At 36.9% G+C, this 27,957-nt stretch overlaps 1 protein-coding gene and 1 pseudogene across 2 annotated transcripts in view; one reads left to right on the plus strand and one right to left on the minus strand.

Moving 5' to 3' along the window:
* The window catches only part of STRN (striatin), a 144,833-nt gene that overhangs the window by 86,660 nt on the left and 30,216 nt on the right, over positions 1-27,957 (minus strand). For both annotated transcript variants that reach the window (XM_058278391.2, XM_071208769.1), the window contains exons 2-3: positions 11,611-11,714; positions 1,077-1,150 (exon numbers count right to left, since the gene is read on the minus strand). In XM_058278391.2, the coding sequence (XP_058134374.1) occupies positions 1,077-1,150; positions 11,611-11,714 (178 nt within the window). The remainder of the gene's footprint in view (positions 1-1,076; positions 1,151-11,610; positions 11,715-27,957) is intronic.
* Positions 17,925-18,056, plus strand: LOC111765966 (U6 spliceosomal RNA; annotated as a pseudogene).

Below are 27,957 nucleotides of genomic sequence, written 5' to 3' on the forward strand. Positions count from 1 at the left end.
GGGTTCAATCCCTGGTACCTCCTAAATCGAGTAAAAAATAAACAAACAAGTGAAAAAAACAACTCTCGCTGGGGAACAGATGTAGCTCAGTGGTTGCGCAGCTGCTTTCCACATATGAGGTCCTAGGTTCAATCCCTGGTACCTACTATAAACAAACAAAAACAAAGACAAAAAAACAGCAACAAAAAACCCCACCATATCATAAAGGAAAAAACTATTTCTTTATAGTTAAGATTATTTTAGTCAAGTAGTTTTGACAAGGGTATAAAAAAGACACATTTGAACTTTTTTTTTTAAAGTAAATGAAAAGACCCAGTGACCTTCACTAAATATCTAAAATGGTCAATTTTGCTTTAACAATAATTTTTAGGTTATCCTTGCAAAAAACATAGAGGCATGGGGTCAAAAGACTGGTATTAGGAATATCTAATATAACACTGACATCTACTATATATTGTTTAACATTGGATTGTTTACAAATACTATTTTCTATTAATAGCTTGTTAGGGTGAAGAGGAAAGTAGAAGGAAAAAAAAAGAATTAGCACAAATGACAACGAACGTTTCAGCTGTTAAAACACATTCTGGTTAGAGACTCTGCTGTGGGTATTAAAGTCCGATAGTTTTGGTCCTGAAACTGAGGGATTAGGTTGAAGGGATTTGAAATTCCCTTATACTTTAAAAAGAAATCTCTTAATATTATAGCTCCAAATCTTTTACTCAGAATTTCAGAAGCATGATATAGTTTGTATTGCATACACCAAAGTTCCATTAACACTGGGGAGGACAAGCTAATGCGGGTTATTTTGGTGCGTGTTATTTACCCCACGAATTCTGATCTTTCTACTAAGTGTAGAACATAAACAGAAAACAGGGAACAAAAAGAAAGGTGAAGAGAGAAAAGGTAGGATGGTGGATGGAAAATGATAAAAAAATGACACTAAATGATTAGCAGGAAAGATAAATAGGTTAGAAAAAATAATATGCAAATAATTGGAAATTAAGTTACAGTTATAATTGTTGCTATAAAATATTAACTTATTTTCATCACTTAAACTTCCTTTAAAATTAGCTTACCAGAATCATAGCTTGGAGGCTTCATATCTCCCTGATTCAATTCTGTCCCATATTTCAACTTGTGGTATTTGGCTCTAACAAAAAAAAAATGAGAAAATACAAACCATCTTAGGACATATATAAATGAACTTTAAGGTATGTAGTAGGAATAGTTATCAGTAGGCAGTAGTCCTTGCTAAAGAGTCCTAGAACTCTCAAAGGCTCAATCTTATAACAAGTCAAATTCAAAATATAAGCACTTGTTTTATTTATTTATGTATTTATTTTGGTCATTATTTTGGTATTATAATAAATAGAATAGCAATGGGAATCATAATCTTCTTTCTGTAAATAGTTATTTTGGTATTATAATAAATAGAATAGCAATGGGAATCATAATCTTCTTTCTGTAAATAGAGATGAACCACATAACATTTTATTTTCTATAGCATTCAAATTTTCTTGATGATTGCCAGAGTGGAACTCTACTATGAAAGCAGTAGAAAATGTTTAGATTGTGGAATAAAATGGAAAGACAACTTTCTCAAAACTGAGCATTTTTTTTCCTTCCCCTCTCCCTCCCCCACCTTGCTATTTTTGTTGTCTGCATCCATTTGCTGTGTGATCTTCTGTATCTATCTCTCTTACTGTCTTCTCTTCTTGTCTTTCTCCTCTAGGTTTCACCGGGATTTGATCCTAGGGACCTCCGATGTGGAGAATGGTTCCCTGTCAGTTGCAGCTCCTCAGTTCTTAGTCTCTGCTGCGCTTCACCTTGATTCTCCCCTTCGTCTCTCTTTTTTGTTGCATCATCATCTTGTTGTGTGACTCACTTGCATGGGCACTGGCTCACCACATGGGCACTCAGCTCTCTGTGCAGACACTTGGCTTGCCATGCGGGCACTGGCTCACCACACAGGAGCTCGGCTTGTTGCTTGGGCACTGCCTCACCGCATGGGCACTGGCTCACCGCACAGGCACTTCACATGGGCACTCAGCTCTTCATGCGGGCACTCAGCTCACCACATGGGCACTCACTCAGGCACTTGGCTCACCGTGTGGGCACTGGCTCACCATGTGGGCACTCACATGGGTACTCAGCTCGCCATGTGGACACTCACGCAGGCACTCAGCTCGCTGCGTGGGCACTTGGCGCACCACACAAGCACTTGCGTGGGCACTCAACTCACCACGTGGGCACTCGGCTCACCGCACAGGCACACACATGGGCACTCAACTTGCTGCACAGGCATGCCTTCTCTTCTTTTTTCATCAGGAGCCCCCAGGGATCAAACCCAAGTCTTCCCATATGGTAGGTGAAAGCCTTATCACTTGAGCCACATCTGTTTCCAAAAACTGAGCATTTTTTTAAAAAAATTCATCTATAATGTTATATATCTTGCCAAGTCATTATGACTCACCAAGAATGCATTAGAGTGATATATATAGATATATATATAGATAGATATAGATATATAAAAAACACTATAACCCAAATCATTAATGTTGAACAAGATATTTCAGTATGAATAAAAATTTTTTACTTAGCCAAAATACCTTTGCTTTTTATCAGGAAAAACTGTGAAAAGGAATACTGTCTATCATCTTTTAAAAGCTACCAGTATGTTACTATTTCTGTTTAACCTAATTTAATCATCTCAGATTTAACCACTTGAAACCAGAAAAAAAATTCCAATAGGGTAGAAATTGAAAAGGTGAATTAAAAATGGGCATTTTGCTTAATACACTTGTATATTTTGACTTGTTTGCTCCCCCAACATATTTTTGAGGCTATTTATAATAAATATTGTATGATAAGACTGGAATATTAATAACAATAATTTTTAAAACTAAAGCAATAAAGTAATAAACAAAGGAAAGGAGAACATAGCCAAGTTTGAGAGTTATTTTTCTTTATAAAAAACTGAGGAGCAGATATAAGTCAAGTGGTTGAGTGCCTGCTTCCCATGTACAAGGTCCCAGGTTCAAAATTCCTAAAAACAAACAAACAAACGGAAAAAAAACAACTCTCACTGGGAAGCACATGTAACTCAGTGGCTGAGCATCTGCTTCCTAAGCACAAGGTCCTAGGTTCAATCTCCAGTACCTCCTGAAAAAACAAAACACATACACACAAAATTAACTGAGCATTTACATAAAGTTTTTATAATTCAGAAAATTATAAAGAAAATGAGAAATTATCTGCTCACATGTTTAAAGTCCTAGAATCCTTAAAGAAATTCTAACCAATAATAACTAATAATTCTTTTACAGTCAGCACTGAAAAATCCAAGGATTATATAGGGGGGAATCTTAAGAAAACCTTTGAAAATCACAGGTATTTGTGCTATTTCTTGAGCGGTGGTAAGTACATGAGTGCTTTTATATTAGTTTTCATAGCTTATGACAAATATAATAAAAACCTGTACAATGAATCCATTAAAACGGGAAAAGAGCATCTGTACTTTAATATGGAATGAACTCTAAACTTAAGGAAAAAAGTAAGGTACAAAATGGTATGTACAATATGCTTCTATTTGTGTTTTAAAAAGGATCTATAAGTGTGTGTGTGTGTGTGTGTGTGTATATATATATATATATATACACATATATACACAGCAAATCTCTGGAAGGACACATCATACATAAGATACCAGATAACAAAGTTTCCTTAGGGAAGGGAAATCAGTGAAATGGGGCAGAAAGGAGATTCTATTTTTGTGTAGTTTGGCTAATATACTTGTTTTTAAAAATGGTTTTTTAGTAAATATCTTTGATCCAAATTACCTAGAACACCTTTCGATTTCCAATGCCTGTCTTAATCACAAAGATTTTATCACTAGACTAAAGGCCTCCTAGTCTATTTCAAAGTATTTATAATAATGATGATGATTAGAGGGCAAGATTTATAGCCATTAGTCTGACTTACAGTTACCAGAAAGCAAACAAGATTCTTAATGTAATTTTCAATGTTCAGATTTTCCAGGAAAAAAATACTTCATCTACTGAAAGCAACTGACTGGAGCCAAGATTATATTAATGCTTTTAAATAAGTGGCAAGAAAATTTTATGGAGTTAAATTATTATTTCTTTTATACATCTAAAAAAAGAAAAACATTTCAGACACAAAATAATTGCATTACAGTGCATTCTAGTGGCCTTGGGGAAAACTACAACAGAGCTAACCAAAAAAGTAACAGAAAATACACTATATAATAAATATAAAATAATAATACTATGAACTAATATTTTATCAAATATAAGACAGGCAAAAGATGTAAAGAAATGTTGTGTTTATCACAAGCTGTATTCCATTAAAACAGGGTCTCCCTCCTGAATTTTTTTAATTCAGTGAAAAATATTTTACTCAGAGAACCCTCCTGAAGCATAACAGGATTCCTTTTGAAGCCAATACACTTTCCTTCTCATACATACTGTTTACTATTGTGTTAACACTTCAACTCACTGTGCTACCAATCTTTTCTTGTTTCTTCTTCTAATTCTGACAACAAGGTAAATGAGATTTCATGTCTAACAACTCTGCTCAATACACAGCGAGCTCCTCCCAATTGGCCTTTGCTGTATAAAAAAACAGCAAAAAAATTGTGGAAATATACTAAAGAAATCCCATTCTAGCTTTGTTTTAAAGTCAATTATAATATGTAATGTGCTAGGTGGGTCAGAGAACAGCAAATAGATTTAGTAACCAAATTAGAATATGGAGATACTGAAGGCAGTTATAACTACAGTGCAGATGAAAAGACAGTGGCAGTAAAAGAAAAGAAATGGAGAAAAATGGGAGTAATGTTCCAAAATATTATTTTCTATATATTTGAGTTTCTACAGTATAGAAGTTCCTGAATAAACCTCAGATTACACACTATAAATTCTTGAAAAACTGTATGTAAATTTCTTTATTTCATAAATAGTATCACACTTTAAAGAATACTTTGCTGAACCCATTGCTAAGTGAATAATCCTTCTATAATGTTAAAGATTCATTCAGTATTAGTTAATTTGGGATCTTCTTACAATGGGATTACTTAGAAAATCTATAATAATAGCAATTCAAAACCATGATCCTTAGGTACTTACAGGTGAAATGACAAGATTCTGCCCTAAAACAGATAAAGATGAAACAAAATTGTTTCCATTACCTGTTAAAGATTGGAGATGGATACAAAAGAAATCATTATATTAGTCTTTCTACTTGTGCTTGAAATTTTCCTCAGAAAAAATTAATAAATAAATAATTCCTGGCATTAAAGCACTAGAAAAAAATTTCAGAGTGAAAAGAATGGAAATGTTTTAGAGCCTCAAGTCACAAATGCTTTCTTATTCCTTAATTATTACATTTAAATGGTACCATTATTTCAGGAATAATTTCAATGATTCCATGTGCTTCAAAAGATACAAAATCAGGGACTCTTTTCCAGGAGCATCCCATTAGAAATGGGAAAAAAAAATCTTCCCTAGACCCATACAGTTCCTTATTTCTTCCATCCTTTAAAGTCAAATTTCTTGAAAAAAAATGCACATATATATATCTCTGTCTCCATATTATCTACTCCTTCTTACCCCCAACCCCCTGCAATCTGGTTTATGTCCCTGCTACTTAACTGAAGCTGCTCTGGCAAGGGTGCCAACAAATTCCCAAATGCCAAATCCTATTGACTATTTTCAGTGTACAACTTATTTGGATTCTGTTTGGCATCTGACACTACTGAATTCCTACTTTCTTTTACTTGATTCCAAAATACAGCTCTCTCCTGTTTTAGTCAGTCAAAGGGTGCTGATGCAAAGTACCAGAACTCTGTCGGCTTTGATAAAGGATATTTATTTGGGGTAGAAGCTTACAATCACAAGGTCCTAAGGAGTCCAACTCAAGGTACCATAAGAGGTTCTTTCTTACCCAAAGTCATTTACCACGTGCTGAAGCAAGATGGTGGGCAATGTCTGCAAGTTTTCCTCTCTTACTTAATGCTCTGTGGTCCCAGCTCCTTCCAATCTCAGCTATAGGCTGGAGGGCTCATTTCTTTCAGGGATCAGCTGCTCTGGTCTCTTCATAAGATTAGCTGTAAACTATCAGGCTCATCTCCCTTTCCTGGGGACCAGGATCAAACTATATTTTCTCCTCTGCTGTGTCTTTTTCTGGGTATCTTTTCTATATGTCTACTTCCATATGAGTCTGTTTTATCAGCCCACCAAGGGGGCTGGGACTCAACGCTGAGTCACACTCTAATGACTAGGTTGAATCAAAGCCCTAATCTTAACATAATTTAATCAGACATCTCAGCTGAATCTCATACAATCAAAGGGTTATCACACCAAGAGGAACAGACCGGTTTATAAACATAATCTACATCTCTTTTTGGAATTCATAAATAATATCAAACTGCCACACTCCATCCTCTGAATTCCAAAAAGACATTAAAATACTAAAAAGAAAAACCTTAAATCAGGACCAATGCTAAGTACAAAATCATATCACAATCAGTTTAAAGAAATATAATTTGTCTTGGGCAAAGTCCCATCTGGCTGTACACCTCTGAAAATTACAAAACAATTTATCTGTTTCCAATATACAAAGCAACAGACAAAGGATAAACATTTGCATTACCATAAGGAGAAACTGGGAGGGAAACACCAGTCACGTATCCCCTACAGTTCCATAAACCTGTAAGGCATACTTCATTGGATTTCAAAGTTTGACAATCATTCTCAAGAAGATAGTTTCTTCTCATCCTTGGGGTCTCAGTGGGAACCACACTTTCCACAAGCTTGCCCAATGGCCATTTTCTTGCTTCCAGTTTCATCAGGCATCTAGGTGTTGACCAAGCTCCAGATCTCACCCTCTAAGAACACAGGAGCAATGACCACACCTTCCTTAATCCTTTGGGAATGTGCTCCACTCTCTCTATAGCCTGAGGCGGCAAAACCCTCCCTGAACAGTGGGCTGGAACATCTATCCTCTTCAACTGAGGGGCAAACCCACCCTCTGTACCCATGGGTGGGGTTCCTCTCTTGGCCCAAGATGTCTTAATTCCAGATCTCAGCTTCCATGGCTTTCCTCTTAAAGCTGTTTTCACTTCCATCTCTCCCTTTAATGTCCCTTTTAGTCCAGGCTGACAGTGGTTTTGTTCATACAGTTCTCTCAAAAAACTTGTTGGTTTAAGCATGCAGGTAGCAGGGGTCCAAGCCATAAGACAGTAAGACTTTCCACAAGTCTTTCCTGGATAACTGCATTTCCAATTCTGACTTACAAGTTCCAAGTTTAGTTTTCCTTAACTGAGAAACTATCATCTGTGGGCTTGATTTCCAGAGGCTTGGAATTTCTGGAATCAGTTTCTGGTTTCTTTGTGCCCAACAATTCAGTTCTCAGCTCATTTCTCTAGTCTAGCATTTTACTGTAAGCTGCAAGGAGAAGCCAAGCTGCATTCTCTGAGTTTACTTTGGAAAGTTCTTCAGTTAAATGCCCATGCTCGCCATTTTCAAATTCTGCCTTCCATATAACATCAGAAGTCAATCTTGCTAAGTTTTCTGCAACTTTAAAACACAGGTCACCTTTCTTCCAGTTTCTGATAATAGTTTCATCATTTACTTTTAAGGCCTCATAAAAAAGTCTCTTTAGCATCCACAATCTTACCAACAGTTTGTTCAAAGCAGTCTAGGACTTTCTACCAAGCATCTCACAATTCCTCCAGAGAATAGCCCTTACCCATTTAAAAATCCGTTCCAGCATTTTGGTAATTGCAAAAACAGTGCCCCACTCCTTAGCACCAAATTCTGTTTTAGTCAGCCAAAGGGGTGCTGATGAAAGTACCAGAGCTCTGTTGGCTTTTATAAAGGGTATTTATTTGGGGTAGAAGCTTACAGTCAAAAGGCCCTAGAGAGTCCAACTCAAGATACCACAAGAGGTACTTTCTTACCCAAAGTCATTTGCCACGTGTTGAAGCAAGATGGTGGGTGATGTCTGTGAGGGTTCAGCCTTTCTTCTTCCTCTTAAGGCTCCATGGTCCCCGCTTCTGATCTCAGCTGTTGGCTGGCATAAAGCTCATCTGTCTTCTGAGGGCTTGTTTCTTTCCAGGCTCAGTTGCTCTGTTATTGTCACAAGGTCAGCAGTAAACTATCACGCTCATCTCTTTTCATGGGACTCCGGCATCAAAATTAAGTTCTCTCCTCTGCTGTGTCTTTTTCTGTGTATCTTCTTCTCTGAGTATCTACTTCCCTGTGAAAGTCTGTTTTATCAGCCAACCAAGGGGGCTGGGACTCAACAGTGAGTCACACTACAATGATGTGGTTGAATCAAAGCCCTAATCTTAACATAATCTAATCAGGTGGCTCTGCTGAATCTAATACAATCGAAGGGTTATCATGCCCAGAGGGACAGACCAGTTTACAAACATAATCTATATCTCTTTTTGGAATTCATAAATAATATCAAACTGCCACACCTTCCTTCTCTAACCATTCCTTTGTTGGCTCTTCTTCCTCTACCTTTTCCTCAAATGTTACTATTCTTACGACTTACTAGTTCTCTCTTCTCTTCCATAATACATGTTCTGCTTGTCTCATTTACTCCAATCACTTAAACCATAACAATATTAATGGCTCCCAAGTCTATCACTATAATCATGAATCTCCCTCCCATTTCTACTGCCTTTCAATCCTTATTTTTTATCTGTAATTCATCTGATAACTTCCAAAAGTTTCCCTCAGAATTAACACAGTCCTTCAAGCCAGAAACTTGGAGGTCATCCTTCAATCATCTTTCTCCCTCACCTGCTATGCCAAATCATTCTCCAATTTTATGAATTCTTTCTACCTAAAGTAGAAAGTTCCTTAGCTGACGTCTCCTTTATTTTACCCTAGGCTATTATTGTCTTCTTGCCTGTACTAATATTCTTTCTGCCTATCCCTCATACTGAGGTCAAGATGATCTTTCTAAAGTTTATTCCATGCTTAAAGCCTTTCAACTTTCATGACTACAAAATACAATGTGCATTCCTAGATTGGATGCTAGACCCAGAAAAAAATTCTAGAAAGGTCATTACCGGAGTATTTGGTGAAATTTGAAATTGGACTACATTAGAAAATAGAATTGTATCAATGTTAAGTTCCCTTAATTTGATAATGTATTGTGATTATATAAAGGAATGTCCTCGCTCTCAGAAAAGATAGACTGAGATACTCAGAAGGTGATTAGGGCATGATGTCTGCACCTAGGTAGCAAACAATTCAGGGAAAAATCAATATAGATAAATAAGTTGCTATATAGCAAGCATGATAAAGCAAATTTAGCAAAATGTTGTCAATTGGTGAATCTAGGTAAAGGGTATACAGGAATTATTGCAACTTTTCTATTAGTTTAAGATCAGTTTAGAATACATTTTTTAAAAAACTTTTAGTGTTTCATAATATATAAAAAGTTAGGCTCTGCATGGTCTGGCTCTTGTATCCCAAATCACAATTCACACCCTATCCTCCATATGCAATGACTACAAATTTCTGGGTACACCAAACTGCTTTGCTCTATGTTTAACATGTCCTCTCTACACCTGATCTTTGTCTGTCTGGCAAACATCTCATTTTTTATGATGCTGTTCAGGCCTCACCTCCTTTAATTATGCCCTCCTTTCCACTTCCTCACTGAATGTCTTTCCTTCTATTTCCATCCTCCAGATAGAAATAACCACTCTCTTCTTTGTGTTTCTACTGTACCCTGTCCAGACTTCTAATCATAGGACATATAGTACTTCATTGTATTTTTGTGGTTGACAAGTTTGTTTTCTGCTACCCAAAGCCCTAAAAGACACAGGCAATTGATCTATCTTCACACAGTAGGCTCCAGCTCAGTGCTTGATTTGGAAAATAAACTACTGAATATATTTAATAAGTGATACACACACACACTCACACACTCCTTGTTACTTTAGTATTTGTGTATTTCAATTATCCTGCCTATCAAGATGACAAAATGTCCTGGTGAAGAGTACAGGCTTCAAACTGGACAGACTTGAGCAATCTGGATCACAGCCCTATAGCTCTGTGACTCTTCACAAATTTCTTGGTTTTTAAGTCTCAAGGTCTAGTAAACAGCAGTTACTCAATATATAGTTGCTATTATTGTTGTTCTTATTCTCCCTCCCTCTCTCTGGTTATACTTATAATTTAGCCAGATTGAAAATGTAACTATACCCAAATTATACACTTTAAAAGTGTTTTTTTATTTCCGTATCCCCAATACAGCTTTTTCAATCAACCGCTCAAGTTATGACAAGAACCACCTATTTTCATTAATAGGTAAATCTGTTCCCTATCTCTTGTGCTATTTAAATATCACATATGAAGACAAGCATGAAGTCATAAATAAAATCTGCTAAATGCTATTTTATGGCAGTTTTGCAAAACAGTTCACCATCAACTTCAAAAGAGTAAGAAAAACATGCCAAGTAATCATGAGAAACAAAGCAAAAAAGCAGCAAAATAGAGAATTCCAGTATCACCTATCAAGTACTCCATTATGTAATTAAAAAACGGTCTCAAATTGCTGACAAAATATCCAAAGACCAAATGTTAAAGTATATAAATTTATTTCATCTAATTAACTTCAAAAACTCTTACTCATGACCTATTTTAGTTCACTTATGACCCAAGGTTAGTTACTTGAGTATTAGATGCTAGCAAAGTAGAAAAGTAACATTAGCTTCTGGAAAGACAGGAATAGCTAACAGTCAAAGAACAAAACACAAAACTCTATAAAAAGATTTTCAAATCAGTCTGCCTGAGCAACTTTGTTTCCTAAGAAAATAAATCAATATTATTAATAGATAGGAAAGGATATAAGCTAAGCATTATAGAAATTTCCTTTATAATTCAAATACTTCTCCAACTCCATAGAGATGTTGATATTGATAGTTCAGTAATTACATAAGTTCCTTTTTTTTTTTTAAGATTTATTTATTTATTTAATTCTCCCCCTCCCCCGGTTGTCTGTTCTCTGGGTTGTCTGTTCTCTGTGTCTATTTGCTGCATCTTGTTTCTTTGTCTGCTTCTGTTGTCGTCAGCGGCAAGGGAAGAGTGGGCGGCGCCATTCCTGGGCAGGCTGCACTTTCTTTCGTGCTGGGCGGCTCTCCTTACAGGGCGCACTCCTTGCGCGTGGGGCTCCCCTACGCAGGGGACACCCCTGCATGGCAGGGCACTCCTTGTGCGCATCAGCACTGCGCATGGGCCAGCTCCACACGGGTCAAGGAGGCCCGGGGTTTGAACTGCGGACCTCCCATGTGGTAGACGGACGCCCTAACCACTGGGCCAAGTCCGTTTCCCCCATAAGTTTCTTGAGGAGGAAAAAAAGTTGATAAAATTTCAAAACTCATAAATCAGTATAATGATTATTAAATTATTCATGAAAATTAACATTTAACTGTCATTCCTAAAAATACTTTTAACAGATATGTTCCCTGAATTTAAAAGTATAAAGTGTTAAAATATAGATTTGTTTAAGGAAGTGACATAAAAATTACTCAGTTGAGTACTATCTCCAATTTTACTGAATTACCTCTCCTGTTTAAGAGCATACTCCAGCATTTTGATCCTCCTTACAAGATCCTTCTTCAGATTTTCTTGACCTTTCCTTTCCCCCTGAAGGAAGGCAATCTGGGCCTAAAAAGGAGGGAGAAAGATAAAGCTAAATTTAGAACCAATTAATTTTTTTAAAAATTCAGTTGAGGAAAAACCTTTGGAAGGTAGGACAATTCGATACAAAAACATTTCCTTTACATATCTATCACAAAAGAATATAGAAAAATCAATGCCCACAAGGGGGGAGAAAAGGCCTAAATTAAAATAAAATTTTAAAGAAAAGTTATATGCATAAAACTTTAGACTAGAAATGTTACAATATATAGCCCATATCCTCTAAGAGTCTATAATTTAATCTGCATAAACACAGTTGTGTATAAAATGTACATTACTAGTCTGTTCAAGTGTTGTCTTTTAAGGTATTGAGGGGGTTTCTATTCTATAGAGTGAAATGCATAAAGGGGCAAAAATGAAATCATGAGTACTTATAATCTCCTTGTAAATGAAAAGCCCCTCAGAACTTCACCATGTATGTATTTATTTTTTTAAAGATTTAATTTATTTATTTCTCTCCCCTTCCCCCCATTGTCGGCTCTCTGTGTCCATTCGCTGTGTGTTCTTCTGTGTCCACCTGTAATATCAGGCGGCACGTGGAAACTGCATCTCTTTTTTGTTGTGTCATCTTGCAGCGTAGCTCTCCGTGTGTGCAGTGCCACTCCTGGGCAGGCTGCACTTTTTTCACACGGAGCAGCTCTCCTTGCAGGGCACACTCCTTGCATGTGGGGCTCCCCTACGCAGGGGCGCCCCTATATGGCATGGCATTCCTTGTGCATGGCAGTACTGCTTGTGGGCTAAATCACCACACAGGTCAGGAGGCCCTGGGTATCGAACCCTGGACCCTCCATATGGTAGAAAGTCACTATCAGCTGAGCCACATTTGCTTCCCCATATATTTAAATTTTATAATGGGTTCCTTCTCTTGAATCACTTTATCCTGGACCCTCCCCTACAACAATGAAAAGCTTCCTTTTCTAAATTCCCAGACCCCTTTCACAAAATTTAATGTACAGAAAAAGGAATGTTGGAAAAGGAAAAACAGAGACAATGGCCCTCCAATCATTTCTGGCCCTTTCAAATTATTACATCTAAAAAAACTTACAGGTGGCGGACTTGGCCCAGTGTTTAGGGCGTCCGTCTACCACATGGGAGGTCCACGGTTCAAACCCTGGGCCTCCCTGACCTGTGTGGAGCTGGCCCATGCGCAGTGCTGATGCGCGCAAGGAGTGCTGTGCCACGCAGGGGTGTCCCCGCGTAGGGGAGCCCCATGCGCAAGGAGTGCACACCGTAAGGAGAGCCGCCCAGCACGAAAGAAAGTGCAACCTGCCCAGGAATGGTGCCCCACACAGGGAGAGCTGACACAACAAGATGACGCAACAAAAAGAAACACAGATTCCCATGCTGCTGACAACAACAGAAGCGGACAAAGAAGACGCAGCAAACAGACACAGAGAACAGACAACCGCGGTGGGGGGGGGAGGGGAGAGAAATAAATAAATAAATAAATTTTAAAAATAAAATAACCTACAGGGAGTAGATGTGGCTCAAGCAGTTGAGCACCCACCTCCCACATTGGGTTCAGTTCCCAGTGCCTCCTAAAGAAAAAACGACAAGAAGCAAAAAACAATAAGCAGACAACAAACAAAAACAAGGGGGGGAAAGCAGATAACGAACACAATGAACAAAAACAAAGAGCAAACATTCCACCATTCCGTGGGTGGAGGGAGAAACTACATTTTTAACATGAAACAAACAATAAACCTTAGTAAACTGTAAACTACAGTAAACTATAAACTGCAATAAAACAGAGAGGCTCCAAGCGCTGTTCCCAGAATAATTAAAAAGTGAAAGAGTATCTTTCATTTAAGGAATCTAAACTATATTTACAAACACTAACTCATAACTCTCTATGAGTAGGGTAGGAGGTCTAACTATTATAGAAGCCCTCAAAGGTAGCTATGAATTTCAGTATTTTCACATTTCTTTTATATTAACCTACTAACCTTTCAATAAAGGTGTTGATTTTATTCCCACACTGCTTTCCATTTAAGACCTTTACATTTAAGGACAACCTTATTCTATCACTAAAGAATTGTGGAGTTTGGCTAACTAAAGTTTAGTGAATGAGCCATCAAACCTAACTATATTTAGTTTGAATGAGTGAGACCCGTTTCTACTTATTTAGTATCATAATGAACATAAAATCCAACTCAATAAGCCTCATATAAATCTCAAGATGCAAGTACTATTAAGATTTTGTTCTTATTTCAATACGCTCCTAAAATCTGCATTGCAATTAAAGGAAGGATTATTTTTATGTTATTGGGATAAAAAGAGCCTGAAAACAATTTAAATGTATACACAGAGGAAAAGGTATAAAATATCTTCAATATCCATTCATACCTTAATGATTAAAAAACCTTTTGAATTTATATATTCTGCAATGAGATCATTATTTTACCTAAACAGAACACTAATACATGCATATAAAGCTGACAAAACAAAAATCCTATCAAAAGGAAATGATAGCCCAAGCTGGCCAAAAAAGTGCTCTGCACAGATTTTTATAATCTCTTCAAAATGCCTTTAATGCAAGTAATCTATTTTTTACAAATAACAATTTATAAAACTATCAAACAATCACAACAATAATGAAATTATCAATTTCTTCCCCTTTACTCTTTTTGACCACTTGGGTTTTACTGCCACCATCATCGGTCCTGGATGATTTGGAAACTCAAGTTTATAATACTCAAAGTCTTTACTGTGACTCATTCCTTGACCAATCCATTACCTCAGTATTTTCCCAGTAGTCTTGTTTCCCCATCCTACAACAAATTTAATTATCTCATCAGTTAAACATTTAATAAAAATACAAGCAAGGCCAATAATTATTAAAGAAAAAGATTACAAAGAAAATGGAAGTGCCTGGAAAAGAAAAAAAAGAATAGGAAGGAATAAATCACTTCTGTGATATTCTTGCCAAAAATGCATAACCTGAAATGAATCAAGAGGAAACACCAGGCAAACTCAAACTGTGGAACATTTTACATTAACTAGCTCATAATCTTCAAATGTATCAGGTCATTAATAGTCAAGGAAAGATTGTACCAAATTAAAGGACAATAAAAACATGAAAACAAAATGCAACACGATTCCAGACTAGAGTTGGCTTTATATATGGGCATGATTAGGACAAGAGGCATAACTAACTTGAATACTTTCTGAGGATTAGAGGGCAACAATGTATCAGCGTTAATTTCCTGATTTTGATGGCTATATGTGGTCATATAGAACTTGTTTGTAGGAAATAAACACTAAAGTATTTCTTAGGAGGCAATCAGACATCAGGTTGGTAACTTGCCTTCAAATGGTTCAGGAAAAAAATTCTTTATAATGTCTCTGCAACTTTTCTATCAGCTTAAGATTTAAATTTAATTTTTAAATTTTGAAACCAACACTATGACTTTAATATAATAAGAAACAATTTCAACTCAAAAGCTAGCATCATGCAAAAGGAAATCCTTGAAACACTGACAATAAAGTCAAGAGCAAAACAAAGATGTCTATTATTCACCACAAATGTTCAACAGCACTCTGGAGGTGCTGGTCAATGTAATTAAGCAAAACAGAAAGAAATATAAAAATAAAAAAGTAAAATTATTATTATCAGTAAATGATCTAGGTGGATACCTGGAAAAAAAATTGGAAAACAAACCACAAACTATGACAAAAAATAGGAATTTTAGAAAAGTGACTATACACAAAATTAATAACCTACAGTAAAAAAAACAATAAAATGATGAGAATAAATTTTAAAAGAAAAAATGAGAGCTATTAAAAATGTTCAAATACTATTAAAGGGTACAAAAATGACAGAATAAAAAGGCATATCATGTTCTTAATTAACACAACTCAGTATAATAATGATTTTTATCTCTCCCTCAATAATTTTTAAATCTTTAAATTTATTAGAAGCCCAGTTAAAATACCACAGTTAAAAAAAAACAACATTGTACATGATTAAAAAGTTCATAAGGGTATCACTGATGTGGAATAAGTGGCCACGGTAGTTGCTGAGGGCAGGAAGAAGGAAGAAGAAATGTGATGTGGGGGCATTTTCTGGACTTTAAGTTGTCCTAAATGATATTGCACAGACAGATGCTGGGCATTATATATTCTGCCATAACCCACTGAATAGACTGGGGGAGAGTGTAAACTACAATGTAAACTATAATCTATGTGGTGCAGCAGTGCTCCAAAATGTATTTACCAAATGTAATGAATGTGCCACAATGATGAAAGAGGTTGTTGATTTCAGAGTAGAGGGATGGGGTGGGGTGTGGGGTATATGGGAACCTCTTATACTTTTTAATGTAATGTTTTTTTGTGATCAAAAGTTCATAAGGAAAAACAAAAAAGCAAGAATAAACCAAAAAATTTTCTTTTAAAAAGTAATTAAAATTGGGAACAGATATGGCTCAAGAGGATGAGTGCCCACCTTCCATATTGAAGGTCCCAGGTATGGTTCCTGGTGCCTCCTGAAAAAGTAAAAACAACAAAAACAACAACAAGTAAAATAAATTAAAAAACCAACTCAGGGAAGCCATGTGGCTCAGTGGTTAAGTGCCATCTTCTCACACACGAGGTCCCATCCCAGGTTCAGTATGTGGCCTGCACTACCTCAAAAAAAAAAAAAAAAAAAGTACTAAAATGTTTTTAGACATTTTATAATTACACAGTCACTTATTAAAAAAAGTAGTAATGATGCATGAACAGACAGGTCTATGGTATAGAACAATCCAAAAACAAACCCGAATAAACATAAGAATTTAGTATAAGCCAAAGGTAGTACTACACATTGAGTAAAATGTGGTTTATTCCATGAATCATGATGGACACACATCTGAAAAATATTTCTCACACCAAAACAAAAGCATAATTGATCAAAAATTTTAAATGAAATGCCAAAAATATTAAAAGAAAAGGTAGAGTTTGTTTTGTCTTCATAATCTCAGGGTGGGAAAAGCCATTCTGAAACTGAGAAGAAACTGATAAAAGACTAATCAATTTAACCTCAAAAAGTAAAATATTTATACATGGCAACTTAAAAAATAAAAAACTAGTATGAAAAACAAGAGGGATTAAACCCCACTCAAGAGGGTAGAGGGAAATATTTCAGGGCTCTATGCCCTCACACAAGCTTTAAATAAGCAGCAGGAACTAACAGAAATATCACTCTCAAAGCTCCAGAAAACAGATAAAGAACTGCAGTAACGGAAATAATAGATAAACATGAGAGTACCATGAGAGAAACAAAAATTATGAAGAGGAGCCAGAGAAACACAAAGTTAAAAAAAAAAAAAAAAAAAGTAAAATTCCCTAGAAGGTTTCCAGAGATTGGAGCTGGCAGAAGAAAGAATCAGTGGACTTGAAGATAAGACCATTAAAATCATTCAGTCTGAGAAGAAAGATAAAAGAATGCAAAAAATTGAACAAGAGCCTGAGAAACTACTGGGACACCATCAAGTATACCAATATTTGCATTGTGGGAGTCTCAGAAGGAAAAGAAAGAAAAAATAGGGCAGAGAGAATATTCAAAGAAATAATGGCTAAAAGCCTCTCAAATTAAACAAAAAACATGACTATTCACATCCAAGATGCTTAAAAACCTCCAAAGAGGCTAAATTCAAATAGACCCACACCGCAGTATATTATAACCAACCTACTGAATGCCAAAGATAAAGAGGGAATTTTAAAAGTCACAAAAGAGAAACAACAAGCCACATATAAGGGATCCTCAATAAGATTAAGTGCCCGTTTCTTACCAGAAACAATGGAGTCAAGAAGGCAGATATTTAAAGTGCTGAAAGATATTTAAAGTGCTGAAAGAAAAAAAAAAAAAAAAATTGCCAGCCAAGAAGTCTACATCCTGCAAAACTGTCTTTTGAAATGAGGGAGAGATGAAGACATTGCCTGGTAAACAAAAGCTGAAGGAATTCACTACCACTATACTGCCCTTATAAGAGATATTAAAGAATAGTTCTGTAGGTTGGAAAAAAAAAAAAAGAAAAACATAATATATCAAAGCCACATAAAGAAATAAAATCTTCAGTAAGGGTAACAACATATGTATATATAAATGCCAGTACTATTGCATCTATAGTTTGTAACTCCACTTTTTACTTCCTACAGGATCTTAAGGGTGAATGTTTAAAATGCAATGATAAATCAGTGCTTGCTTCATGAGCATATGTACTAAAATTAGAAAGATTTTAGAATATGCGCTAAGATATAGCAGCACATATACTAGCATGGCCTCTGCACAAGGATGACGCACAAATTTATGAGATGTTCCAAATACTTGCAAATCAAAAGAACAATCTCACACTGCAGAGAATGGCCATTATTTTAAAAAGAGACAACAATAAGTTCTGGAGAGGATGTGGAGAAACAGCAACACTCATTTGGTTGGTGGGATTATATAATGGTACAGCCTCTGTGGAAGACAGTTTGGCAGTTCTTCAGGAAGCTAAATATAAAACTGCCATGTGATCCAGCAATTCCTCTATTAGGAATATATCCAAAAGAACTGAAAACTGTGATATAAATCTATATCTGCAAACTGATGTTCATAGCAGTGTTATTCATAATTGCCAAAAGAGGGAAATAACCCAAGTGTCCATCAATCAGTGAATGGAGAAACAAAATGTGATATATACATACAATAGAATACTACGCTACAGTTAGAAGAAATGAAATTGGGACACATATGATAACATGGATGAATCTTGAAGACATTATGCTAAGTGAAATCAGACAGATACAAAAGGACAAATAATGAATGGTCTCACTAATAAGATCTAAATATGAAGAAAAAGGAAGCGGACTTGGCCCAATGGATAGAGCATCCACCTACCACATGGGAGGTCCGCGGTTCAAACCCCAGGCCTCATTGACCCATGTGGAGCTGGACCATGCACAGTGCTGATGCACGCAAGGAGTGCTGTGCCACGCAGGGGTGTCCCCCGCATAGGGGAGCCCCATGCACAAGGAGTACGACCCGTAAGGAGAGCCGCCCAGTGCAAAAGAACGTGCAGCCTGCCCAAGAATGGCATCACACACACGGAGAGCTGATGGAACAAGATGATGCAACAAAAAGAAACACAGAATCCCGGTGCCACTGACAAGGATGGAAACGGTCACAGAAGAACACACAGCGAATGGACACAGAGAGCAGACAACTGGTGGGGGGGGGGATAAATAAATAATAAATCTTTAAAATAAATAAATATGAAGAATAAATGCATGAGATTAAAATCTAAGTATCGGTTATTAGGACATAAGAGGAGGGCTGCAAAGGAGTACTGATGCTTAATGCATGTAGAAGTTTTCATTAACTTGACTATAAATGTGTGGAAATGGATAGGGTTGGTGGTAACACATTACACTGAGTAGTAGCTGGTTTATAAATGGGTTTGCGGCTGAAAAGGTTAATCTAGGGATGTAAATGTCAACTGGAAGAAAGCTAGAGAATAATCTAGGGACTAAATAACACAGTGAACCCAAAGTGGGAAGAGGACTGTGGTTAATAGCAAAAATGCAAGAATGTCCTTCTGTGAACTAGAACAGATGTAAGTCACTATTGCAGGGTGTTGGAAACACAGAGAAGCAAGGGAAAAATATAATTGGTGTGAAGTATGGACTGTCATTAACAGCAATACAGTAATGTTCTTGCAATAATGCCAAAGATGTTCTGTGTTTACATTAGGGGATATGGAAAAAATTTGCCAAATGTATGCTATGGACCATTGCTAGTAGGAAGAGTCTGTTGATATTACCTTATACTCTGTAACAAATGTTCCACAATGGTGTAGTGTGTTGGTGAAAGGTGGTTGTATAGGAACTCTAGACATGTGCATGATTGTTTTTTAAGTTCACAACTTTTGTAAGCTTTAAAAATAAAGTTACATTTTATTTTTAAATGTAATAAAAATACATTTTTAGAAGTATAATGATAAATCAGTGGTTTTGGATTCAAAATGTATGAACATGTAATTTGTGACAAGAACTACAAAAGGTAGGAGGAAGAAGGATGTAGGAACATAGCTTGTGTATACTAATGAAGTTACGTTGTACCAAAGCAAACAATTTTAATAGATAGAAGGTGTTAAATTTAAGCCCTATGGTAACTATGGTAACTACAAAGAAAATATTGGAGAATACACAAGCTCGCAGAGAGATAAAGTAGAGTCCAAATTGCCAGGAGAAGGAGTAGGGGGAATGGGGAGTTAATGCATAAAGGGTGTAAAATTTCTGTTAGGAGAGATGGGAAAGTTTCAGCGATTAAAGGTGGTGAGGATACTTTAACATTAGAATATCATTAATCTCATTGGAATAATATGCTTGGGAGTGGTTGAGATGAGAATGTTTATGTTGCATATATGTTTCAACAAAAGGGCTGGTGGATACCTATGGATCCACCCCCACCCCCAACAGGATAGGAGGGGTCTAGTGTCTCCAAAGCCTCTCCAAACAGTGGCAGGTACTTTTGGCCTACAGGACTGAACAGCTGGGTGCCTGTAGAGCCACCCCCACCGCCCAATAGGGCAAAAGAAGGCTGGTGCTTTCTCAGCCTCTCTGGGCAACAGCAGGTACTTTGGGCCTACAGGGACTGAACTGTTAGATGGTGATTCTGTTTCCATCCCCTACAGGGCAAAAGGAACAACTGAAGGAGTATTCAGCCCACATGGATTAGATTGCTGGGGACTCCAAAGGGTCCATTCCTACCCCCTGTAGAGAGGGGGTCTGGTGCTATATTAGTTTACCTGGGCAACTGCGGTCATTCTGGACCCACATAGCATAGATTGCTGCTCAAAACCATAGCTCCATCCCAGCCCAAGTTACTGGAGGAAGAGGCGTGAGGCTTCCCCAGTCTCTCTGGGCAAGTACAGACAGTCTTGTCCTGCCCAACCTGGATTATTATACATGGCTGCCATTCTGTCCCTACCCCTGACAGAGGAGAAAGGGGAGAGAAACTTCATCAATTCCTGGGGCAATGTGGGCAGCTTCAGACTCCATAGCTTACAGCACCAACTACATCCTCAACTCCTACTACCCAACTAAGCAAGGGAGAAAAGACAAGAAAGTATTTGAGGAAATGATAGCTGAAAAATTCACAACTTTTACAAAAGAAATGAACTTATATGTCCAAGAAGCATACCATACCCCAATCAGAATTGAACAGACCTACTCCAAGATACACACTACTAATAATGTCAAATGACAAAGATAAAAATGCTCAGAGCAGCAAAGGAGAAGCAAACCATCACGTACAAGGGACACCCAGTAAGACAATGTAGATTTCTCTTCAGAAACCATGGAAGCAAGAAGACACTGGTATGACACAATTAGGATACTGAAAGAGAAAAACTGCTACCCAATAATTCTTTATCTAGAAAAACTGTCCTTCAAATATGAAGGTGAGTGTAGCAGTTTGGTATTATCTTTAAATTCCAAAAACAGATATTGCATTATGTTTTTTAATTGGTCTATCAGAGGTATCACTTTGACTTGATTAAATTATGATTAGGGCTTTGATTGGATCACGACATTGAGTCCCCACCCCCTTGATGGATGGGGATTCACAGAGAAAACAACAAGGCAAAGGAGTTAGTTGGAGTTTTGATGTGGAGCCTGGGAGAGTAAAGACATGTAGAAGGAAGACACAAGCGAGTCTTGAGCTGGAGCCCCGGGAAGTAAGCACAGAGAGGAGCTTGGATGGGAGGAAAGAGAAAAGGCCCTGGGAAGAGAAACAAGTCGTTCACCTAATAGTCTACAGCTGGCCTTGTGGAAATAACAGAGCAGCTGAGTCAGGAAAGAGGCAAGTCCAGGAAGAGAGAAGGCCAGGCAGCCTGAACCCTTACAAACAATGGCAGCCATCTTGCTCCAACAGTGGCAATAAACTTTGGCGAGGGAGGTAACTTGTGCTTTATGGCCTAGTAACTATAAGCTTCTGTCCCAAATAAATATTCTTTATAAATGCCAACAGATTTCTCGTATTTTGCATCAGCACCCCTTTGGCTAATACAGTGAGCATAAAATATTCATAAGCAAACAGAAACTAAGAGAGTTTGCAAAAAAAGAATCCACCTTTGAGGGAAATATTAAAGGAAGCATTAGAACATGAAAGAAAAAGAAAGGACAGAGAGGCCTGGAGGAGAGTATAAAAGAAAGATAGAGAAAGGCTACCAAAAGAGTAAAAAGACCAAAAAAAAAAATGATATAACATAAGAAAACCAAAAAATAAAATGGTAGAAGTAAATAATGCATTTACAGTAATATCAATGAAAGTGAATGGATTAAACTCCCCTATCAAATGATACAGGCTGACAGAACAGATTAAAAAATGAGCCATTCATATGCTGCTTACAAGAAATTCACTTTAGACCCAGAGATACACACCACATGAAAGTAAAAGGTTGGAAAAAGATACTCCATGCAAATATTAACCAAAAAAGAACAGGGGTAGCTATACTAATATCAGACAAAACAGACTTTAAATGCAAAAAAAGTTATAAGAGATATAGAAGGCCATTATATATTAATAAAAGGGAAAATTCACCAGGAAGATAACAGTCATAAATATCTATGCACCTAACCAGGGTGACCCAAAATGCATGAGACAATCTCTAGCAAAACTGAGGAGAGAAACAGAAATCTCTACAATTGCTGGAGGCTTCACCACATCACTCACATCATTAGACAGGACAACTAGATATAAAATAAACAAGGAAACAGTGAACTTGAACAATATGATAAACGAGTTAGACCTAACAGACATATACCGAACACTGCATTGAAACTCAGCGGGTTATACAGTCTTCTCAAGTGCCCATGGATCTTCCTCCAGGGTAGACTACATGTTCAGGCACAATGCAGCTCTCAATAAATATAAAAAGATTTAAATTATAAAAGCAACTTCTCAGATCATAATGAATGAAACTGGAAATCAATAATAGGAAAAAAATACTTTCATATTATCTGTGGAGACTGAACAACAGACTCCTAGATAATCAGTGGGTCAAAGAAGAAATTGCAAGTGAAATCAGTAAATATATTGAGACAAATGAAAATGAGAACACAACTTATCAAAACTTATGGGATACAGGAAAGGCAGTCTTAAGAGGGAAATTTACAGCCCTAAACACCTATATTTAAAAAGGGCTAAACTCAGATTTACAGAACAGAGAATCTAGAAAAAGAACAGCAAACCAGTCCCCATGCAAGAAGAAGGAAAGAAATAATAAAGATTAGAGCAGAAATACATGAAATTGAAAACAAAAAAATAACAGAGAAAATCAACAAAACCAAAAGATGGTTTCTTGAGAAGATCAATAAAATTGACAATCTCCTAACTAGACTAACAAAAAAAAAAAAAAAAAGAGAGAAGATGCAATAAATACAATCAGAAATGAAAAGGGAAAACTTACAATTGAACCCACAGAAGTAAAAAGGATCATAATGGAATATTATGAGAAACTGTATGCCAACAAACAAGACAACCTAGATGTAATGGACAAGTTCCTAAAAATACACACCTTACACTGACACTACAAGAAACACAAGAACTTAAGAAGTTGCATATAGATTTGCCACTTGGCTCTGTAATACAACTACTGGGTATACACCCAGAAGAACTGAGAGCACTGACATGAAAAGACATCTGCACACCTATGTTCATAGCAGCATTATTCATGGCTGCAAGAAGTTGGAAACAACCCAGGTGTCCACCAACCATGGAGTGGATAAACAATGTCTGGTGTATTCACAATGATGGAATATTATGCAGCTGTGAGAAAAAATAACATCATAAAGCATATGACAGCATGGATGAACCTGGAGGACATTATGTTGAGCAAAGCAAGCCAGATACAAAAGGACAAATACTGCATGACTGTGTTACTATGAATTAAATACATTGTGTAACATATTGTATGATTCCATTTATATAAAATGGAAATGTAAATCAATTTATAAAGACATAATTTGATTAGTGGTTATGCAGGGCTAGGGAAGGCATGCTAAGGGGTGTGGAGTCTTTCTTTTTTGGAGTAATGACATAATTCTAAAACTTTTTGTGATGATGAATGCACAACATTGTGATTATACTAAAAGCCATTGATTATATACACTTTAAAAAGATAGATGGTATATGAATATATCTCAATACAATGGCATAATTGAAAATGGAAGAGTGGAATAATTAAAAGAAAATGATACATCAAATTTGCAAAATGTTAAAATTGGTGGATAGGATACCTGGGGTGGGTAGGGGTATGCTAGAGTTCTCTGTATGGAGTTTGTATAATTTGTTCTGTAAGTCTGAAAGTATTTCAAATAAAAAGTTAGGGGACCAGATGTAGCTCAAGTGGTTGGGTGCCCGCTTCCCATGTACAAGGTCCCAGGTTCAATCTCTGACAGTACCTTAAAAAAATGTAGGGAGTGGGGGGGTATATGGAAACCTCTTACATTTTTTTAATGTAACATTTTTTTAAAAACAGAGAGAAAAAAAGATTTTTAAAAAATGCATGTGGTGGCTATATTCCAAAATTGAAAATTAAAATAAAAAGAAGGAAAAGCCTATTTGTCTCAGAAATACAAAAAATAAATAAATAAAATAAAATTAGGATGCCTAATCCCTTGAATGAAAGACATTTAAAACTTTCAGGAAGCGGACATGGCTCAACTGACAGAGCGTCTGTCTACCATATGGGGGGTCCAGGGTTCGATCCCCAGGGCCTTCTAACCTGTGTGGTAAGCTGGCCCACACACAGTGCTGCCGCACGCAAGGAGTGCCATGTCACGCGGGGACGTCCCCGCGTAGGGGTCCCCCATGCGCAAGGGGGGTGCCCTGCAAGGAGAGCCACCCTACATGAAAAAAGAGCAGCCTGCCCAGGAATGGTGACGCACACACAGGGAGCTGATGCAGCAAGATGACACAACAAAGGAGAGACACAGTTTCCCAGTGCCACCTGATAATGCAAGCGGTCACAGAAGAACACACAACGAATGGACACAGCAGACAATAGGGGGGAAGGGGAGAGGAATAAATAAAAATAAATCTTTAAAAAAATTAAAACATAAATAAAACTTTTATTGCCCTTTTGTTTCATATTTAGACAAAATCTTCCTGTTTGCTTAATCCTATTTTATTTCTCAGAGAAGAAGCAACCAGTTATACAAGACACTGTCTTTTGACAGTAAAATTATGCTGTCCTTGGTATAGGAAGATACTATTATTCATTAACAACAGAATCTAAGCTTTTACACAAAGTTCCATTTTTTCTTATCACCACACAGCGATGAATTATATATAATCTTTGACTCTAATGACAAGTGGCACATAATCTTAAGAAAACTATGTGGAATGAAGGGTGAAATTCACGGTCATGGACCACAAATTATTTTCTTTTAGATATTAACATCAATTAAGTGAATGAACTAGCAATTGGGTTTTACTAACACCATCCTATAAATTAACTAACATTAAATATGTATTTCAGGGAAGCAGATGTGACTCAAGGAATAGGGCTTCGACCTACCATATGGGGAGACCTGGGTTCGATCCCTGGGGCCTCCCACTGAAAAAGAAGAAGAGAAAGTGTGCCTGCACAGTAAGCCAGTGCCCGCATGGTGAGCCAGTGCCTGCGTGGTGAGCCAGTGCCTGCGTGGTAAGCCAGTGCCCACGTGGCGAGCTGAGCGTCCACGCAGCGAGATTGCCCACACAGTCAGTCAGTGCCCATGCAAGTGAGCCATGCAGCAAGATGATGACGCAACAAAGGAGAGAAGGGGAGAGATAAGATGAAGTGCAGCAGAAACCAGGAACCAAGGTGGTACAGCTAACAGGGAACCTCTCTCCACATCAGAGGTCCCCGGAATTGAATTCTGGTGAATCCTAGAGGAGAAAAAATGAGAAGAGAAGACCAAAAAGAGAAATAGATACAGAAGATCACACAGCTAATGGATACAGACAGCAAAAACAGCAGGGCAGGAGGAAAAGGAGGAGGGAAATTAAAATAAATAAAAAAAATAAACCTTCAAAAAATATATATATTTCATGTTTTTGCAGTATATTGAACAGGACTTAACCAACAGTATGTATATGTGAGTGACTGATAAACAATCTTTCAATAAAATGATGAAACCAGCAGGAAATAGAAAACTATGAAATATATTTGAGAAAGATGGAAGGTGGTGGTACATACAGATGGGCATATATTCTCTAAATTCTTAGTTCCATGGAAACTTGGTTAGTCAGTGGGTTATCTGACATTCATTTTAACTGTTTTTGTTTGATAGTGCAATGGTCCTAGCAATGCCATTCTGATTCAGATTACAAACTCTTTCTTCCCTTTTTGCTAATGTATTAGTTATCACAATCTTTTATTTTATTACCAAATTTTTAGATAAATGAAAAGTATTTAAAAATTCTTCTGAAATAATTTTTTAATTCTTACTTATTTAGGCTTAGGTCATGGTTTATGGTAGCAGAGTTCTCCATGCCCACACACTAACATACTATGATCCTTGCAGAGCCTACAACAAGTTGGGGAAGAAGAAAACCATTTCAGCTGGAAAAAAAAGGTAGGGGGGGGAGACCTGCTGCACAGAAGAGACTGTATTCATTTGAAGATAAGTAAATCAATAAATAAATACCCTCAAAATCAATTCATGCAAAGACAGATACAGGCCATTATAAATTTGTCAAAACCTTTAAAATCTGTGATACAGTGTGTAGACTATAATGTAAACTATTGATCATGATTAGGAGCAATGCTTCACTATTTGTTCATCAATTTTAACTAATGAAAGATTTGTTAATGGGGAAAAGTATGGGAGGGGGAGGTGGTGGGGTATACGGGAATCCCCCTATATTTTCGATGTATCATTTAAGTAGTCCAAAGCGTCTTTAAAAATAAAATAAAAGTAATTTTTTAAAAAATTTTAAGTCAACTCAGAAAAGAAACTTAACAGATCGTGACCAGAGAGTTTGCAAAAACATTCACTCTTAACAGTGAGAGGGGAAACAATATATTCCTTAAAAGGGTTTCATTACCATTTAATGTTTCAGCAAAGAAATATGGAACTAAGTCAATGAAAATGAAACAGGCTGTGACCAAACATCTCTAGGCCATAATTAGGGCACTAAGTATTTTAACAAACTAGAAAATATACTTCAAAAATATTTTTAAATATTAAATTTTCATAGAGAAGGAAAAACCTAATTTTGTTATCACTCAAAGAAGTATGTTTAGTATAGTAAAAAGTTTAAAAATTTAAGGAAAGTAAACTGTAAGGAACCAATGCAAAGTCAGTACAGATACAGCTAGACATACCTGGTTTGAATCCTACTGATTTTAGATGAGTGAGTGGCCTTGAATCCATCTGGTATACCTCTTTGCATTGATTTTCATAAATAACACTTGTCTATAATCTTTTATCCACTGTTGCCAGAAATCAAGTTATTAAAACTGTAATATTCTGTTCAATGCTATGTAGTATATAACTCTTCGGTATCTTCTACTGTCCTGTTATTGGTCTCTATGAACTCATTGACAATTTTACAATTTTTTCAGTAATCATCCTTTATCTCTTTCTTATCAAGAAATTAGACTCAACAAATGTCTGAGTTTTCAAATTTAATTCCAGGGGAAGTGGACTAGGCCCAACGGATAGGGCGTCCACCTACCACATGGGAGGTCCATGGTTCAAATCCCGGACCTCTTTCACCCGTGTGGAGCTGGCCCATGCCCAGTGCTGATGCACGCAAGGAGTGCCGTGCCACGCAGGGGTGTCCCCCACGTAGGGGAGCCCCACATGCAAGGAGTGCACCCCGTAAGGAGAGCCACCCAGCGCTAAAGAAGGTGCAGCCTGCCCAAGTATGGCACCGCACACACGCAAAGCTAACACAACAAAAATGACGCAACAAGAAGAAACACAGATTCCCAGTGTCGCTGATAAGGACAAAAGCGGTCACAGAAGAACACACAGTGAATGGACACAGAGAGCAGACAACTGGGTGGTGGGGGGAGGGAAGAGTATCTATGAACATCTATTAAATATAAGCTATTTTTATTATTGCAAGAAACATTTGAACCAAAATAATGTTTCACAGTTACTAAGTAAAATAAGAACAATTCAAACCTTTAATTTTCTAGTGTATCAGAGTTCTTTTTTAATACTGCAAGTTTTCTGTAGGTATATA

This window comes from Dasypus novemcinctus, chromosome 17, assembly GCF_030445035.2.
Source record: "Dasypus novemcinctus isolate mDasNov1 chromosome 17, mDasNov1.1.hap2, whole genome shotgun sequence".
Classification (NCBI taxonomy): domain Eukaryota; kingdom Metazoa; phylum Chordata; class Mammalia; order Cingulata; family Dasypodidae; genus Dasypus; species Dasypus novemcinctus.